The sequence below is a fragment of the Petaurus breviceps genome, unplaced genomic scaffold (assembly GCF_028583685.1).
Source record: "Petaurus breviceps papuanus isolate PSGF00001 unplaced genomic scaffold, PetGlider_PUasm1.0 90881, whole genome shotgun sequence".
NCBI lineage: Eukaryota > Metazoa > Chordata > Mammalia > Diprotodontia > Petauridae > Petaurus > Petaurus breviceps.
Window position 1 is genome coordinate 2,248,914 of NW_027187369.1, and position 19,268 is coordinate 2,268,181.

Sequence of the window (19,268 nt, forward strand, 5' to 3'; positions counted from 1 at the left end):
AACAGGAGAAAGTGGTATATGGTGAAGAAAATGGTGTTCTGCAATGAGTAGAATTCACAACTTGGAATCAGGAGAACCTGGATCAGATCTTAGTTAGGGACTAGCCTGTTCACCTCCATAAAATGGGGAATAATATTTACCTATAATGCCTACTATTCCTCTGAGAATCAAATGAAATATATGTAAGATGCCCTGAAAACCTCAAACATATACCAACAGGCAGTAGTAGTGCTTATTATTCTTCACTACTTTTTGTGTGGTCTTTGACTTTCTGACCATTGGAATGAAGGAGAGTTATTTTATGTGTTTGCTTTTGAGTATGCAACAAGGAAGGTTCTTAGGTGTCTAGATACATGGGAAAAACTCGGTAGACTTCAAACGTCATCAGAAACTACTCCAGATAATTTTCAGTGTCTTTTGATGACTCCTAAGAACGCTGTTCACCCTGCATGTTTCTATTGGACTGAAACCAATGACCATACTTTACATCATGACAATTTCGAATAGTGTGAATTCAAATACAGGCAGTCATATCTGTATTAATGGGGACCTAGCTGTGCCCTTATTGTAGATTGTCTTGCACAGTGGCCTACCTATAGGAAGCTAGCATCATATATTATCCTGCACCACTGAGTTTGTTCCATTTTGTCAGAAATATGGAACTAAAAATTGTCCCTTTGGTTATTGGAGCAGCACTATATTGTGCAATGTGTGAATGATAGATTCATTGATAGACAAAATAAAAAAGAATGTCATCCTTATTTCGTGGAAAGAACCTGGATTTGAATCCTGGCTTAATATGGTGTGACCTGGGACAAGTCACCTTAACCTTTACTTAACTGTAATGTAAGCAAGTTATATTCATTTCTTAACTAATAATAACTTAATTAATAATTTAATAGCCAAATTTACTAATTTTGTTTCCAGCTCAAAGTCCTCACTTCCTATTTTCCTCATGTGTAATATGGGAGTAATGATAATTTTATTACATCTAGTTTAACTATTTCACAGGGTTGTTTTAAATGAAATAATATATGCACAGTGCTTCATAAATTGCTTGCTCGTAATATAAAGAACCAGTTTTGATTGTATTGGCAAATAGCTTGGTATCTGTTTGACATTTACCTCAGAACCAATAAGCCATTGTTTTCTTTAGTGGTAAACTGTTTAATTTAGTGTATGAGCCATACCTAATGTGAATAGGAAGGTAGGATTATCAGTAAGTTTTTAGAATCTGGACAGTCTACCAGCATACTGTGCTTGCCAGCTACAGTACTCTTGGTAGGAAGTGTGTGGAGGATGGATGACAGCAGGATACCTAAACAGCTGTTATGACTATCAAGAGTAGATGACTATACAAGCTGGGCAAGCAGAGAAAATCTATATAAGGACACATGGAAACACAATTTAAGCCAAAGTAGTATAGCTGTGGGATATTGGAAAATAGTAGCAGACATCTTGGCATGAAATAATCAGAAACTGGAACGTTCTTTTTGAGCAAAGACAGCATACGAAGCAGAGAAAAAAGTCATAAATGACAATTTTAAAATAACAATTACAGATCCATAGTAAAGGAGCATTTTTAATGTATTCAGCATGGAATAAATGGTTGATACCATGTCTCATTCATAGTAAGTTGATTGTTTGCAAAAGTAAATATCTTTGAAATATGAGGAACAGCACATATATTTGCATGTCTGTCAGGTTTGCCATGTATAGGGTGTCCTAAGTGTCTTAGTTCAGTTTTAAAGCCTATTAAACTTAAACCCTTAAAATTTAAAATGTAAAAAGAACTAGTCATTTCTTAGATCTAAACTAGTGAAGATGATAATACATAGCTATATTTAATTTTTTCAGTCAATTTAAATAACACTAATGATTTTAAGTGCATTAGTACTTTAAAGAATTATGAGATTATATACAATGTGGGGGAGAGATGTCTTCTCATCTCTTTTTTGAAACAGCTTTTTTTGGGTAATTTAATAACAATTCATTTTTATTGTTTTGTGCTTTTTCCATTTATATTTTTGTAGTGGTATATATTGTTTTCATGCCTCTCCTTTCCATCAATTCATTAAAATTTTTTTCCATTCTTCTCTGTTCACAGTTGATCATTTCTTCACAGAAATATTTGGTTATTGGGAACAAATCTTTGTTATTTCTTGGATGAGGGTTTGGTATCTAAGATATGCAGACTACTAACAGAAATATGCAAGACCAAGTGGTTAAAGGAAAGGATTAGCGTCTTAATTAGGTAGCATAGTACAGTATCCTTCATTGTCTTGAGTGGATAAGGGGGTTGGGGGTGTTTAGAGTGAAAAATTTGCTAGGCAAGTTCTAGGGACTGCTTGTATTAATAATAAATAAGGAAAAGTTTTAGGAGTTTATCTTTCAGAAAATTATTTCCAGCTTATCTTGTTGAGCAGACCCTAATAGGGATTATCAACATTACATGCATGTCTGTTGCATTTCTGTATAGAATGAGAGTTATAGTCTGTAACCTAAAGCTATTGAAGGCTTCTTTTCTACTCTTCTTTCTTGAGAAGGGAGCATCCCATTTTCCTCATCTGTAAAATGAGGGTGATAATAGTTGCACCACATACTTGACAGCAGGATTATTTTAAATTGCTGTGTAAATGTTAGTTATTGTATTGTCATCTATATAGTGGGTAGTTGTAGTTAATACAATTTTCTTTTAAACAGACACATTACCTAAATTTGAGCAACCTCTTCTGCCTGTCTGATGTGGCAAGAAAAACATTGGAACCTTGATGGTTTTAAATGATACAGGAATTTTACTTTCTTTGCCAGAAATAGAGCTTATCTTCAGGAGCAAATGTTGTCATGTTTTCTGATATGGTTAGACCATTCCCCTGCTCGAAAACTGGACAGTTTAAAATCATTTAACCTTTAAAACTAGACACATTTGTCTTTTTGTTGAATTTAAAATATCAGAAATGTAACTGATATTCTTTTAATATAAAATGGCCATGTAAAAGATGAGTAATTTTAGTCAACAGGGTGGTATTCTATAATAATCAGGTGATTTAGATTTCACCTAATTTATACAGCTTGAGATTTAAATTGAGTGGAAGGGGGTATTGTATGCTCAGTCTTTGCCCAGAAAGATTTCTGTCAGATAGCAGGGGAGTAACTTGAACTTTCTAGAGCCACCCAGTTCTTACTATATTTTTAAAATTCATTTATATTCATTACTTAAAATCAAGAGTGTATGTTTATATAAATATATTAACAATGAAATTATATTTGTTAAATGTTCTTATAAATACTTTTCTAATTAACACAGTAGAAAGAATCTGCTGTTATTAGTCAAAAATTTGTTTGATATGGAATGCCTGAAGGTAATAGATACCTTAGTATGAAGTCAGCTAATCTGAAGTGAAAGGGTTGAGAAATGGGTGGAGCTCAAGAAAAGGCTTGATAAAATTTGAAATAAATTTGGCTGCTTATTATAATGCCAATTTTGTTAATAAATTAAAATAATTAAAATGTAAAATTAGTGCTCTCTAGAAACAGTCTCTTCTGTCTTGTTATAGTTTACACATTTAACTGAATTGTGCTTTACTTTTGTACTGTTTGACCTATGTATGAAAAATTTACTAAGTACTTTCTGTTCCTTTTAAAAATGATTTGAAAGCTTAGGGTTTAATACCATATATAACTTAGATTTTTTTTTACACAAACGACATAATCCTGCCTAAAGCTAATGTTTTCTGGTATGAATTCCCTTTTGTTTTTGAGATTTGCCACTTGACTCAAATGATACCAGGTGTGAAGTGATTTTTATGATACAAATATCTACTGGGATTTAGATTTAAATCAATAAAAGACTTTTCTTGGAACCGAATGTGAATTTTATGCATTTTTAGGTCTAGAAATCTTTTAATTAATTCTGTTTTGTAATTCTCTGAAATGTTGGCTATTGCTACTGTACCTTACTTAGTCTTTTGGCACATGATCAGTCATGGTTTTCAAGTTAATATAGTTCAAATAACCCAAGGCTACTGTGGTTTCGGAACTAAGCTAAGGAGTCTGCAGCGAACCCAGTTTTGGGGGCTGGTGCCCCGTTATTGATTTAAATGTCAAAAATGACAGAACCTCAGGAACAACTTTTAAGGGCATACATCATAAAGAAGATACATTAGAAAAATCTCACGCAATTTTATATTGTGTTGCAATGTAAATTTTGCTTACAAATGAAGAATGTTGTTCTAGGAGATACTTAACATTCACCCATTCTGTTTCTTCCAGCATTGTACACTTAACCTTTGAGGGGGACTAGTGACTATTTCTAGGTCTTATTTACATAAACTTAAGGTTATTTCCTGGTAATTCTTAGAGATGACTTAGACCTGTTAAAGACCCTTACCACCTATCTCTTTCCTTACCTCTTGAAAAGCTTGTTTGAAGAGGGCATGTCATTAGCCCTATTGGAAGGTCTCTTCCTACTTATGTAAAAAGTTATATTATTGCCAGAATTATCTTAAAATTAATTGTTCATTGGGGACAAGTCATAGCCATAATAGACAATTCTGTCTGCCTCTCAAACCTGTCTTGACATTTGAAGAGACTAATGGGCAAAGTAATGAGTGCATAGTGCACTGTAATCTGTAATCTTAGGAAATTATTTATGTATTTAAGTCTGCAATCTTTCTTCTCCAAAATCATTACCTTTCTTAGCAGAGGTTTTCCTCTTAAGGAGAATTCACTGGAATTTACAAGTTACTTTTCTTGCAACAACCTCTGCTGAAGGATGGCAGTACAAATAATACTATTCCCATTTTATTGATAGGAAAAGAGTCGCTTAATAGTTTTGAACCACACGCTCAAGGCTATAATTTAACCAAGGACCATTTTCTATATTATATATGTGAAAAAAGTTTACATGAAAATACTTGACAGTTTATCCCCTAAAAGAAGCCAGGTGTTCTCAGAGACATCAGTGAGGAAGGAAAACATTGCAGAAGAAATACATGTTGTTTCAACAATATGAATTTTGTAAAGTAAAACTTGCTTTTCAGAGGATTTTTCAAAAGGCAGTATTTTGTCCTAATGATTGTTTCTTCATATCTGTATATCTATGTCCTTGTAACTAAAAGATATATCTACATAACTCCCTTTGCTTTTCCTTCTGGATTATATTGCTATAATTTACTTTAGATTGTAAGCTCCTTGAGGGCAGAGACTTGTCTTTTTTATTAATTGTATGCCCAGTGTTTAGCACAGTATCTGGCACATAGTGTAGGTACTTAATAAATGTTGATTAGATCAGATATTGGGTTGGTATTTTAATATTGAGATTTATGAAAATATCAGACAGCAAATTAATCATCATGGCTATGAATTTGATCCTGTCAGTTTATAAAAAGGGATGATAGGTAGTTTGAATACTTTTACTCCCAGAGTTATTGTAAATTGTAATCTCTCCCCTCCACTATTCACTTGTAGGAAGAATTTTATTTACTTAATGCTGTATGGAATTAGTATACCTGATAAAATAACTAGGGTTTGAGACCTGTGTTCATTTTTTTTTCTAGCTTTGGGTGAGAGCTCCACCTTGTGATCTTTGAGTATATATTTGTATTTTGAATATAGTGATTGATTATTTATGAAAACATAAGGGTTAAATTTCATTAATAAACTTTTTTATTAATGAAATTCATGCAATTATTATGCTTCCACAAAATTTCACCTCATTTCTATACAGGAAAATTAGGACTTCTCTTAAAATATGGCCCATATCTGTAATCAAAAAGATGTTACTTGGGAACTTTTCCAATGCAGCCCATTATCAGTATATGTAGGCTAAGATTGACCTTTTTAAAAAAAGAGAGACTAGGTTTAGCACTTGCTTTAATCCTTGAATTAAGAATTAAATTTTCTTTTAGCTAAAACCAGCTCTTGATGGCAAACTGTAGAGATATTTTGGAAAAAAACTAAAATGTAGAGAATAAAGATACTTGGAATTTAGCATGCTACTGATACCTTTTTTTTTTTTAAATCAAGACCTGATTTGTATAGGTAACTCTTCCCCCTCCTCCCCCCAGTTGATCAGCATTAATTCTGCAGTTTAAAGTCTTGCTTGGGGCAACTTCTGATTTCCCTAGAGACACGTGATCAGTATGTATGAGAGACAAGATTTTAAACTCAGCTCATCCTGACTCCTAGGCTAGTTCTCTTTGTCCATTGCTAGTTCCTTTCTAGTATGTTTAGGAATAGGTAATGATGTCACAGGCAAAGAGGTACTTTTCTACCAAAAAAAACCTCTAATTTTTTATAGTTCACATAAAAACGGTTATGACTGTAATTTTTTTATTTTAATGGGATGAAAAAATATTTGGCAAAGTTTATTAATTACTTTACAATTGAAAAAAATGCAAACATCTCTCTCTCTACTGAGAGAGGCTCTTGCTTTGGTACTTCATTCTTGTCCTTATATTGACTTTTTCTTATTACTAGGCACAAGTTTACATAATCTTGCTGAACCTTATTTGACCTGGCAACACTTACTGAATTCTTCACTAGAAATTATACAAGGAATGTTGTTATATCAAACCCATTCATTTAGAACTTTGGGGGATTACAAAATCTTTTCATATGGCTCCTTTTTATCTCTTAAAATGTTAACTCATGCAGGGTGCTTCAAGGTTTTGCAAACTCCTTTTATTACAATGAGCATTCTTGGACATAGGCAGTGCAAATATTTTCCCCATTTTCCAGATCAGGAAACTGCAATGTTAGAGAGAGTAAGTGACTTGCCCCTGATTATACACCAAATGTCAGAGGTGCACATTGGAGCCCAGGTCCAGCACTCTATACGTTTTGCCATGTTGCCAGGTCAGAATACATTGTGAACTGAATCTGTATTTAAATTACAATAAATCATGAGGTGGCCAGTTTCTTTTGCTAATACACTTCAGAGTGGGCACATTTATCTTTTCTGTTTAAAGTTCTAGCTGGCAGGGAACCTCTACTCACTTGACTAGCTCTGAGAATCTCTCCACACACACACAAAGTTATTTTTAAATGGAAGTATTTAAATGGTAGTCTAAGAGAACAGTTGTGGATTCAGTCATGTAATGGGCATGTCACTAAATTAAGATATTTTTACAATATGAGCACTTTAGGAGAGTGACAAAATTCAGTATGATTTTATAAGACAACTCTTGGATAATTCAGGAACTGCTTTTCCTAATTTGCAGATTATTCATGCCTTCTATTTTTCCTTGTCCCTCTACTTTGGTATTAGAATTTTCTAGTTCTAGGGCAGAGCTGTCAAATGCAGGCATGTGGCCCAAGTGTAAGTGAAACCAGATTAAACTCTAATTGGGAAATATCTAACAATAAATAAAAATACAGTAAAACATAGATAATATTACATTTAAGTCAGTATATGGCCAGCAGGGATACTTATATACAGTTTTGTGACCTATTTTCTATGAGGTGAGTTGGATACCACTGTTCTAGGGTTGAAAAAGGACAAGGTTTTCAGTTTGCCTTTTTTTTTTGTTATTCTTTTAAGGCCACTTGCTTAAAGCTTTTGTAGCATCTATATTAATACTTGGTCAAGGAAGAAATAGGATCTCTTGTTAATTTCTTATGAGCCATTGGAAAAGATAATCAGTACATTATTGCTTTGAAATGTTAACCTTAAAGTACTTCCAATTGCTAGGTAGTAGTAAATTAAAAAGTGTTATGTAACAGTGGATCATCAGCCTCTTAGCTGGAGTGGCCAGCAGTTACCAGTAAAGCTGTATACTTTCTCTATGAGTTTCATAGAAACAAAACTGGCCTAATTTTCTTTTGTTGCTTATGTATGGCTCACCTGCTTGGACTCACCATTATAACCTTTCTAGCTTTCCAAACTCATTTTAAGTCTTCAACCTTGGGATACCTTACTGCCTTCACTATGAGACTCTTAGTTTCTTATATTTTCTTCTCAGTTTATCTTGTCAGTTACTTTAGGGGGAGCAGTTGAAATAAAAAAAAACTTAATATTTTATATCTGTCCCCAAATATAAAATAATTGGCTGATTGAATAAATGTTCATTGAATGAATGAATAAATGGATGAATGGTTATCTGAGAAGAGTGTTAGTTTCTTTGTCAAGTTAGTTTACCCTTTTACACTTCAGAAATTTCAGAATTTCATATTGTTCCATGTAGTAGTTGAATTTTGTGAAGTTCTTTAAAAAGATCGCATGCTATTATTTAGGGTAGGTTTTTAAAAATAAAACTAAGAAATAGAAATAATTAACTTTAAAATTTTAAATTGGTAGTAGAAACCTTTCTTTTCTCCTTTATCTCTATTGTGGGTTGTAAGAAGTAAAGGGCAGGTAAAAAATCCTTTTATTTGCTAAGACAGCAGGCACTGGTATCTATAGCTTTTGAGGATGATCATTTTTACGTCTTCCCTTTCTCAGCTTTCCAGAATAAATATGGCCTGTTTTTCTTTTTTTTAGGAATTGTCTATCACAGAAGAAAGAAACATACTTGCACTTTGCAAACATAAATTTATGAACACATTATTTCTAATACTGTGGTGTTCCAGAAGATGATAAAGAAATGATAGCAGCTCCAGAAATACCAACTGATTTTAACCTACTTCAGTAAGTAATTTTTAGTAGTGGTAATTATTAATCTCATGGGTTTTTTTTTGGTGTTTTCCTCCATATTTATTGGTTCTCCATTGGTAGCAAAACCATGTTTTTTTCATATGCTTTTAAACAAGCTTTTTAAAGTCTTAGATTTACTCTGGAACAGTGATTTCCAGCTCTGGTTTCGTGACATTCCAATTAGCTCACTTGTGACTTATCAATTATTTCAAATAACGTCACACTTTTCAAAATAAATTTTGATTCTTTTTAATAAAGTTATTATCCTGAGCCTTTGCCTACCCCTGACCTCCTCAAACTTCAAAAATTATTGTGTCTAGAAATGAAGATGTAATAAATGAAAGAAAAGGAAAACGGCCACTTGGGCATCTTTTCCACAAAAATGTTTAAACATTTTGATGTTTGTGGTTATTCCAAGCAGTGCCCAGAGTGTATGGTGGTGTACATTCTAGATCCAGATAAATCCTGCTTGTGGAAAACTTAATTGACTTGGTGGGTGGGAGAGGGTACTTGGGAGAAAAATAAAAGATAGTCCTTGTTTTCTGTCAGTCTTTTAATATAAATACTTTAAATTTCCTTTGAATTAGCATCTTTAGTAAGGAAATTAGATATTTAGTTGCAGTAAAACATTTTTCTTAGATTTTAGTCTCATAAAGTGGTAATTACAATCATTGTTATCGATAGCCTTGCCTATAGACAGTGTAAGGATTTTAGCAAAGGAAGACACTATCCTTATCTTTGTGAACTTACTTTATATAGAAAGGAAGAGGACAAGGGTTAACTACATAAAAACAACCTTAATGTGCAACTTTTGCTTCATTCTTTTTATTGGTCTAACAGATTTCCATAATGAACTTCTTTTTATGGAATGAGAGAGGCAATGTGGTATAGTGGAAAATGGTTTAGCCAGGCCAGGAAGTCCGGGGTTCAAGTTCTGCCTCAGATACATACTGACATTCTGATTGTGGCTAAATTGTGGGATCCATAAGTGATCTAGAACTGAAAGGACTTTAGAGGCTTTCTAGTTCTCAAGCCTCTGAAACTGAGGACCCACAGAGGTGAAATGACTAGATAGTAAGTAGCAGAGTCAGGATCAAAACCCAGATTGTCTGAATCCAAATTCACTGACTTTCAAAGTCACTTAACTGTTTAGTCATCTATTTTCTACACCAGATAAAATCTTCGAGTGGTGGCCACAGCATATGCTCCTGATTTGGGTTTAGAGCTTAGCTTCTTCCTTGGTTGAACATAAAAGAAAGAAATACTATGCCATCCCACTACTGTCAGGGTGGGCCCCCCTAGGAGAGGGGAATAGAGATAATAACACTTCTAGAGAGCGTATTTCAGGCAACTCAGTGAGAGATTGTAACAGTTATTTGACTGAAATACTAGGACACCTAAACTAATGGGTAGTTCTAATATTTCTTATTTTGTGACTGGATCTCAGATCTGTTAGCTTCATGAATAGGAAAAAAACCCAACTTCACCTCATTCCATTTCAGGGACTAATAATATTTACACAATTTCTGACTTTGGTGGTGGTGTTCTTATCATGGATGTTTCCTTCAGCGAAGCTGATTGAAACTTCTTTAGGTCTAAAGAGCTATTATGACTCTGTGGTCGAAAAATTCTTCACCCAGTTTTCTGATGTTAGCTAGACTCCAGACAGTCCCACAGTTGGGAGCACAACCTTTAGTGTGTCAGGGCCACTTCCATGCTACAGTGAGCTGTCATCGTAGGACTTTCCCAAACAATAACCCTGTAGCATAGGAATGAAAGTCTTATTAAGGAACGGGGTTACACTGCGTCACAAATAGTATTCAAGTACACTGTAAGATTATTGAGGTGGAAGAAGTCTGTCCTGGCTAGTCCTGTCATGAGGTAGCTGAGGCCAAAGATCACATAGGTATGATGGAGTTAGAATATGAACTCACATAGCCTGCTTCCACATCCAGGTCTGTCCTTAGTTTCAAGTCCACTGTGCTTTGCCTTATGCCATATTACCTCCTGGCTACTCACAAGCATCACTTCTTGTAGCTTGTGGTGAGAATTGAATCACCTAATCCTTAACCCAGTGTGACATCTCCTATCTCTCCCACAGAGGGATGATTAGTTTGCTACCCTCTTTAGTCCGTAGTGGAAGTAGCAGTAAAATTGAAGTAGGAGTTCTGCCATTAAACAGCTTTGTCACTGACCCATCAGCAAGCCATTTTTACCCCTCTGGGCCTCAGTTTCTTTTCTCTCTCAAAATAAAGGGGTTTGATTAAATCTGGGAAATTACACTTCAGTCTGTACAGTTTTCATTGGTTTTCTTCCCCTCAGTTCTATCTATCTTTGTTCTTTTGCTTTTCAAAATGTTTTTTTTTTTGTTGAGAGAAACAATCTTGCAATTTGAGTTTGAGCTCATAGGTTTTATAGCTGGAAGAGACTAGCTAAGTAAGCATCTGAATTTTTCAGCCCCAGGGATTTAAAGTGACTTTACCAAGGTAAAAGAGCCTAAAGTTCCAGGCATTTTTATATTTGTATACCTCCCCCTGGCTTCCTCCCCCCATATCAATCATACACTAGAGGGTGTGATAAGAAGAGTTAAAAGTCTACTATTGAGGAATTTATATTTTTATTGCTTTCTGTTGGCTATTTCATTTTGCAGGCTTTAGAAAACCATCAGGTGGCTTTTAAAACAGTGTGTTTTGGTTTCTTTGTCTTTTCTTTCCTAGTAATCATGTTGATGAAGCTTTAAGGATTTAGCTGAGCCTCTATTTTATATATTAGGTAGCAAGTAAATGTTTCACACCTGCTTATTTCCCAGTGACTTGGAAAAGAATAATGCTTTTTGCTGTATTTTCAGAGTTTATGGAACTCTTTCTGAAACTGAGTGCTAGGAATTTTTGCAAATGTTCCATAAATGTCTTGGAGAGAGAGAAGAATCATCTCAAACACTGTGGTTTGCAAGAACTTCTTCCAGTTTTGGAAGACTGTAAAGCTTTGCTTCCTGGAGTTAGGGTGGAGTGTTTTTCAAAGAACAGAACTGGAGCTAGCTCTTTTAGAAGTTAGCTTAAATGTATGCTTTTAGTGAAACTGCTGATTCTTTAAAATGACAACTCAGTCTGTTGTCAACATCCCTGGACTAAAGCAGAGATTATCACAGTTCCTTAGACGCTGAAATTCTCTAAAGGCAGACACCAAGGCTGAGGTGCTGATGAATAGTAATATTTCATTAAATATTGGTGTGTTAGTCATTATTTTAGATCTAAAAAATCAATGCCACTGCATGATATCCAGAAAAGTATTTATTGTAGTAATAAAATGTAAATAGAAGAAATTTGATCATTCAAAGAAGCCTATCTTTTTATTCTGATCCTTTTAGTTTACTTACATATGTTGGCTTACAAATTTTAGGATGTTATGCTAAGTATGTATATATAAAACTTCATTTTGGTTATTAATCTGGTTATATTTGAAACCCAGTTTGACTTTTTCTGCGTGTACTTAGGATTTCATTTTTCTGGGGAGCTCTCTCATTAGGAAACTCCCTCTACCAGAATAGGTGTGTTTTCTTCAGTACATATAACATATACATATAACAATTTATTCTCTTTTTATCTGTGTCATTTTTATTTATTTAGGAGGTCAATTGGGGTTAAGTGACTTGCCCAAGGTCACATGGCTAGTGTGTGTGTGTGTGTGTGTGTGTGTGTGTGTGTGTGTGTGTGTGTGTGTGTGTGTGTGTGTGTGTGTGTTAAGTGTCTGAGGCTGGATTTGAACTCAGGTCCTCCTGACTCCAGGGCTGGTACTCTTATCCATGGCGCCACTTAGCTACCCCTGTGTTATATTCTCACTAGTTAGTCTTAATAAAAATGACAAAGTCTCCATAAATATGAGTGCTTACATGTGCATACATGCATTATGAGTGAATCCTTATGTTTATATCCTTGTTAAAATTAATTGCCTGTTTTCTTACAAAAATACTAATTTGTGAATTACCACTACATAGAATGGTATAAAATGCTGGATTTGCAGCCACAGGACCTGGATTCAGATCTTGTGACTTTGGTCAAGTGGCTTGGTCTCTCTCTCCTCATTTTTTCTGATCTTAAAAATGAAGAGCTAGTTTTTTTTTAGAGCAGTTGGGGTTAAGTAACTTGCTCAAGGTTACAAGGCCATTTATTTCTGGGTGTGGTGCTAAGTATCTGATCCCGACTCTGGGGCCGGTGCTCTTACTCACTGTACCACCTGGCCGCCTGGAAGAGCTAGTTTTGATGATTTTTCAGAGGTCCCTTCCATGTCTAAATCTCTGATCCTAGCATTGTATGAGCCTCAAAATAGTCAATTTCTCTTCATAATTTAAAATAGCTCATCATTTACAAACTCTAGATAATAAAGTGTGATATTTCTAATAGACAAAAATTATTTAAAAAATAAAATAAGTAAAATAAAATAAAAAATCATATTAGAAGCAGAAAATGAAACATGTAATGAAATGTCCTAACTCCTAGTATTTAGCATTTGAGTTTTTTTTTTGTTTGTTTTTATTTTCTTAGACAAAATGAATTTTTTTTTTTTTTGGAGGGGGGAAAGTAGGACAATGGAGGTCACACAGCTAGTTTTTTGATTTGAACTCTGGTCCTCCTGACTCCGAGGCCAGTGCTCTATTCACTGTGCCACCTAGCTGCCCCCAAATGAATATTTTAAAAAAGTCATTAAAATGGAAGTTTAGGTATTTCTCTGATTCATTTTTACATTTAAACTGTTTATGTAGTAGCTTAAAGTAATGTCTTATGCAGTATTTACTAGAAGGAATATTTCATGTAATTTTTTTATTTTATTTTTTTTTTACTTTTAATGACATTTGGGTTTGAGTATGCAGTTAAATTTCTTTGACCTGTGAGCTTTTGTTTTTACAAAACAACTAAAATTTGCAATGTTTTCAAAATTTGCTTTTATGTTCTTACAGGGAGTCAGAGACCCATTTTTCTTCTGACACAGACTTTGAAGATATTGAAGGAAAAAACCAAAAGCAAGGCAAAGGAAAAGTATGTATAGCATTCATATTACTTCTGTTGTGGATTTTGAAGTCATTAAATATTGATGTTTGCTGGAAGTAATTTAAAGTTGTTTTGGACCAGGAAACAAACTATTAAAAGAATATCCATGTAGTTTTGTTGGCTGCTTTGTTGTATTTTAGCTAATTGATCTATTTCCTAACTTGCTAATGAATACAATGTATTTGGCCTTCAGAAAATCAAATAACTTTTGCATCTATAAAATGAGAGCCAGTAAATTGCATCGCTAGTTTTAGAATGGTATGTTAAAAAAATCATATTTTAGTCTGCTTAATTTATATAATAGTTTTTGTTGTCTTTATGTGTTTGCTTCACTTTTAGATTAAATTTTTAGGATGCCTAGAATCAAGGGTTCTTTATTTTTGTTCAGCTTTTTGTCAAGTAAAATAATGTTTTTATTACAGTAAAAGTTCAACCATAATACTTGCATATTTACATTTGTGTCTGTTCAAAAGAAAAGCATGGTACTTTAGAGCTGATTTCACAGACGAGGATTACTGTCATTTCCTCTACCAATACAGACCATACTCCCTTTCAGCTTTGCTCTTTTTAGAGTCAAATGTAGTTTAGTTTTTTTAAATGAACAAAAACTATTTTCTCTCCCACTTCTTCTACCACCTTGGACCTTTGTAATAACTTTATGCAGTGCAAAATGTGCAAATTCACATGGCAGTGTGCAAAAAAAAGTCTCATTCTTCATGCCCCCTGAGTCTTATCACCTCTTTTTATAAGTGTGCTTCATCTATCCTCTGAAATCATGGTTTGCAATTACTTTGATCAGATCTCTCAAATCTTTAACATTATAAAGATAAACAAATTTCATTGTTATTGTATAAATTGTTCTGCTTCTGTTCACTTCACTCTGCAGTTTATATAGGTCTTCCTTGGTTTTCTCTGAATCCATCCATTTCTTCATTTCCTTCAATACAATATTGTTTCATTACAATCATGTATTTTCATGGTATGTAGTCATTTCTAAATAAATGGATTCCTAGTTCTTGCTACTACAAAATAGCTGCCATAAATATTTTGTATGTATCTTCTTCAATATCTTTGGGATGTAGGCCTAGCAATGGTATGACTGCGTTTAAAGATTATGCAATTTACCTTTTACTATTTAACTAATGTCTATTCTTGTCTGTTCTTTTCCATAAATACTACATATAGTATTGATTCAGTCCTGCTAGACTAAATGCTACCTGTGTGACCTTCGGAAAATCACTTCACTTCTCTCAGGGCCTCAGTTTCCTCCTCCATAAAATGAGGTCTTGGACAGCATGGTCCCTAAAATGTTCATTTTCTGAGGAACCTAAAAATTACCTTTATTATTCTATCATCTAGTTTATTTCAGGGATTATGAGTAATATTTAGTCTTAGTATTTGTTCAAGCTACATGATGCATCCAGCTCCTTCTCTAGTCATGTAAAGAATCAGAGTTTCAGAGCTGGAACAGGCATTTGAGACTTTATACCGGTTATGTCTGAAGTGAAAATTGTCTTACTCATTCCTACTAAGCTCTTTCCCTTGTTTATTCTTGGTGTTATATCTCAGTTTTTGGTTTGTTTTGTGATTCAAAAACCATACAGAATCATAGCAAGTTATTGTTAATTACATATCTTTTGCAGCCTTTGCTTATTGGTTAAGAAAGGCCTGTGGGTGATGATGGAATATGCTGTATAACACATACAAAGATAAATACAATTAAATAGATCTTTGATCTCATTGATGGTGTATGTTCAGCCATACCTGTTTATATTTCTTTTTCCTTTTTGGAGGGGGAAGACAGGGCACTTGGGGTTAAGTGACTTGGCCAAGGTCCCATGGCCGGTAAATCTCAGCCGGATTTGAACTCAAGTCCTCCTGACTCTAGGGTCAGTGCTCTATTCAGTGCGCCACCTAGCCACCCCACTGTTTATCTTTCAGTCAGGTTGACACAGGGGTTCTACCCAGCCTGGTTTATTTTGACATCTTGATGATACTGATTGAGTCTTTAGGCTCTTTTTCTACATGGCCAGGCCTTCTTTTTCAGTGTTGTTAACATCATTTATTTCAGTTTTTCTTACTTCCTTATTTATTATGTATTGAATCCTGCTTCTTTTCTCTCCATAACTCCTCAGCTTTCAACACTAGTATAATATTGATATTAAAAAGATGAGTCTATTTCTGGGAGAAGTTTGGGCTCTTTAAGGGAGTTTTGCAATTTCCCAAGGGTAGTTCAGTCTATTCTCCTCTTTTTGTTCAGTCCTGCACCCAGCTCTTATCTGTTTGCAAAATGGATGAACTCTTAACTGCATGCATGTCATAATCTGTATAATAGGCACTATTTTATAGAATATGCTTTTTTTGAGTGGATCTCATTAAGGCTTTGTAATGTTTGATATGCCTATGGGACATCCAGGGATTTGATGAGGGAAGACTGCTGTTTGGAGAGCTGGAGAGTTAGATCCTACACATGAGTCATGTGTAGAGATGACAATTGAACCCACAGGAACCAAGAGGATCCTGAGAAAGGAGCCTTCGCAGTTAGCCACTGTTAGGTGGTGAGATAGGGAATGGTGATCTGACAAATGAGGCTGAGAAATTGATGTCACAGAGGAAGAGAACCAGGAATTTTAGAATCTCCACGTGGAAGAGACTCCAGAGGCTGTGTAGTTCAACTCACTCGACAAATAAGATCTAGGTCTAGGAGCAGGCAGGTCATCCAGAGTGTCATGTGCCACAGAGATCAGTGTGGGTGAGGACAGAGAAGAGACCATGGAACATTGCAAAGAGCTGTTTCAGGTGACTGCTGAGATGGGATTGGGCTCTACAGAGTAAAGGGTTGATAAGTCACAGGAAGTAGAGGCAACAAAAATATGAAATAGCTTCAAATGGTAAGATCAAATAAAGATTTTTTTTCTTTTTTATGAAAAAAATTTTTTTATGTGTGTGTGGTAAGTGTCTGAGGCCGAATCCAAACCCAGGTCCTCCTGACTTCAGGGCCAGTGCTCTATTCACTGCGCCACCTAGCCGCTCCACAAGTAAAGATTTTTACGGATAGAATATAAACTCTTTTTGCCAGTAGAAATTGTCTGGCTTTTCATTGTAGGCCCTAAAACTTAGTTTAATATGCACTTGTGGACTGATATAGGAGATGTGGATGCATATGTATGTAAGTAGCAGGCAAGTAGCCAGTAGATAGGAAGAAATTGAATTACTGGTTTTTGGAAGGAGTTAGTATAGGGCAAACTCCTATAAGAGATGTGATGTAGGGCAGATTTAGGATAGTTGGCCTTAGTTAAGAAGGGTCACTCACAGTTTGTCCTATACTGGAGTAAAGGAGGAAATAATGGAGGACGATAGGGTTTTGAGGTATGAAGTAGGAGAGAATAATTATAATAGATCTCCTTTATATAGTACTTTGAAAAACACTTAAATTTTAGCCTCAAACAACCTGGTTAGGTAGGATCCATTTTTTTTCTAGTTTGTCGAACACTGAGTCTGAGACAGTGTTAAGCCATTTGATCAGATTCTGAAGTACGATTTGAACTTTGTTTTACTAGCTCCAGGTCTAAAAAGTCGTATGTACAGTGCCAGGAGAAATAGTATAATTTGGAGTTCTCTGTAGAGATTGAAAGATTGGTATAGGGTGATTTGAAGAAATAAGGTAGTTTGAAACAACTGGCTTGAAGAGTGTTGAAGAAAATCAATTAGGGAATTCTTGGTCAGCACTGAGGGTCCAGTTGAGATTAGGTAGCATGGTTTTATTGGGAATCCAGTATGATCTTGTAACTTTGTTCAGAAGCAGTATTAAGTAGTATGAGCAGAGAACACAAATGGTGGTAGCACCCAAGGTCATAGTTTGGCTATACATAAGTGACAATAAGATAAGGGAATTAATAAGTGACAATAAGATAAGGTATTCAAGAATAGTGGATCATATGTAGTTACTCTGATTATGACTTTTAGAGGAGGAAAGTAAAGCTAGAGCAGGGCTGCTGTTGATGGTAGGGGAGAGGAGGGAAGGAGTGGTAGAATCACAGCAGGTTTGATCTGACATTGTAGTCAGAAATTTTAGAGGCCTGGGTCATGGCGAAACCGATGAACTTTTACAAGAGCAAACTGTTTAGGATCATTGAAAACACTGTTAATTTTCCCAAGTATACTTCAGCCCTGTCTCCTCTTTCCTATTCTATTCTGGTTCCTGCTTTTTGTTCATCTGTTACTGCTGTCTTAGATGCATATAGTCACAGACTAATTCCTCAAGCTCATTGGCCAGTTTTATAGTTTGGTCAAAATATGTTTTATAAGTTGTTTCTTTATTGTAGATTGTCAGGCCATTTTCTTTCACTTTACTGTGGATTTCACTGCTGTGGTTTAGGAGAGCTGGACATCTGCCACTGGGTAAGTTTTTCCACTGCTCACATTGGTTTCAGGCTTTGCTCTTGAGATCCTGTCTCCTCACCATTTTCTGAGACAGCTGGGGGAAGCTTACGAAGATAATCTGTGTACTTCAATCAGTTGTATAACCATGATGATGGCTTCTATAGAAAATTGTCTCCTAAAGCTGGTCTTTTTTTTCCATCCTGTATGCATACACATGCCTGTCTCATAAAGATTTTATAGAAATGAGAAAGACATATGGTTAGGTAGTTATTTGCCTCCTGTCGTTTCCTAAGCTTTGGTTGTGAGTTTTTTTTTCCCATTCTTTTTCAATCACCTCTTCTTTGAGATATATTGTGTCCATTTAAATTGAATTGCCTCCAGCACAGATTTCTTGAGTATATACTTGATCGGACCGATGTTCTCCTGCTTTTAAATACCATTAGACTTCTTTGCTTAATACAGAGGTAATAAATAGTCCAAATTTGCTACTTTTCCTAGTCTTGTTGATGAAACTTGAACTTAGCCATTTCTAGATTACTTTGTTGCCTTCCTAACCTGGTTTTATCTTCAGATGTTCTCTAAACAGTTGGACTTAGCTAGATAAATAAGCTAATCATTTTCTCTGAGCCATTTTTCTTTAACAAAACTTATTTTATTGCTCCTTTTCTTTTTATATCACAGTAATTTCTACTTTCCCTTTCTCCCCCAACCATTTTCCTTTTGGCAAAGAAACAGTTATATAAACATGTCTGATACATTGACCATATCCAGTCACATTGTGTATATTCTTTTGATTCTGCTTCTTGTGTTCTACAGTTTACATTCACATGCTATGATTTTTTTTCAGCCATTGTCAAATTAATGGAGGTCCACTTTGTTGCCTCATATTGTTGTTACGAGGATTTTGGTCTATTTTGCACTTTTTGGATACTCATGATTATTCCCAAGGATTTCTGTGTCAAAAGGACTGCAGTTTAGTCAGGTTTAAAAAAAAAGTTAATATGTTTATTTTTAATTTACAATATTCAGTTCTTTCAGAAGGAAGTATTTACTAAGGTAGTAGAGTAAGAACAGTGGGCATAAAACATCTTCTACAAGTTGGGGATATAGTCCCCCAAAATTATTAGAACAGATTGGGGGAAGGGCTATTCAGTAGGATTGCTATTTTGGGGTGGGGGATAGGGGAAAGATGGGGAGAAAATTTG

The 19,268-nt window shown here is 34.9% G+C and overlaps 1 protein-coding gene across 2 annotated transcripts in view; it reads left to right on the forward strand.

Moving 5' to 3' along the window:
• Positions 1-19,268, forward strand: part of STAG2 (STAG2 cohesin complex component) — a 135,771-nt gene that overhangs the window by 45,053 nt on the left and 71,450 nt on the right. For both annotated transcript variants that reach the window (XM_069074037.1, XM_069074036.1), the window contains exons 2-3: positions 8,483-8,629; positions 13,590-13,668. In XM_069074037.1, coding sequence (XP_068930138.1) covers positions 8,586-8,629; positions 13,590-13,668 — 123 coding nt within the window. In that variant the 5' untranslated portion in view covers positions 8,483-8,585. The remainder of the gene's footprint in view (positions 1-8,482; positions 8,630-13,589; positions 13,669-19,268) is intronic.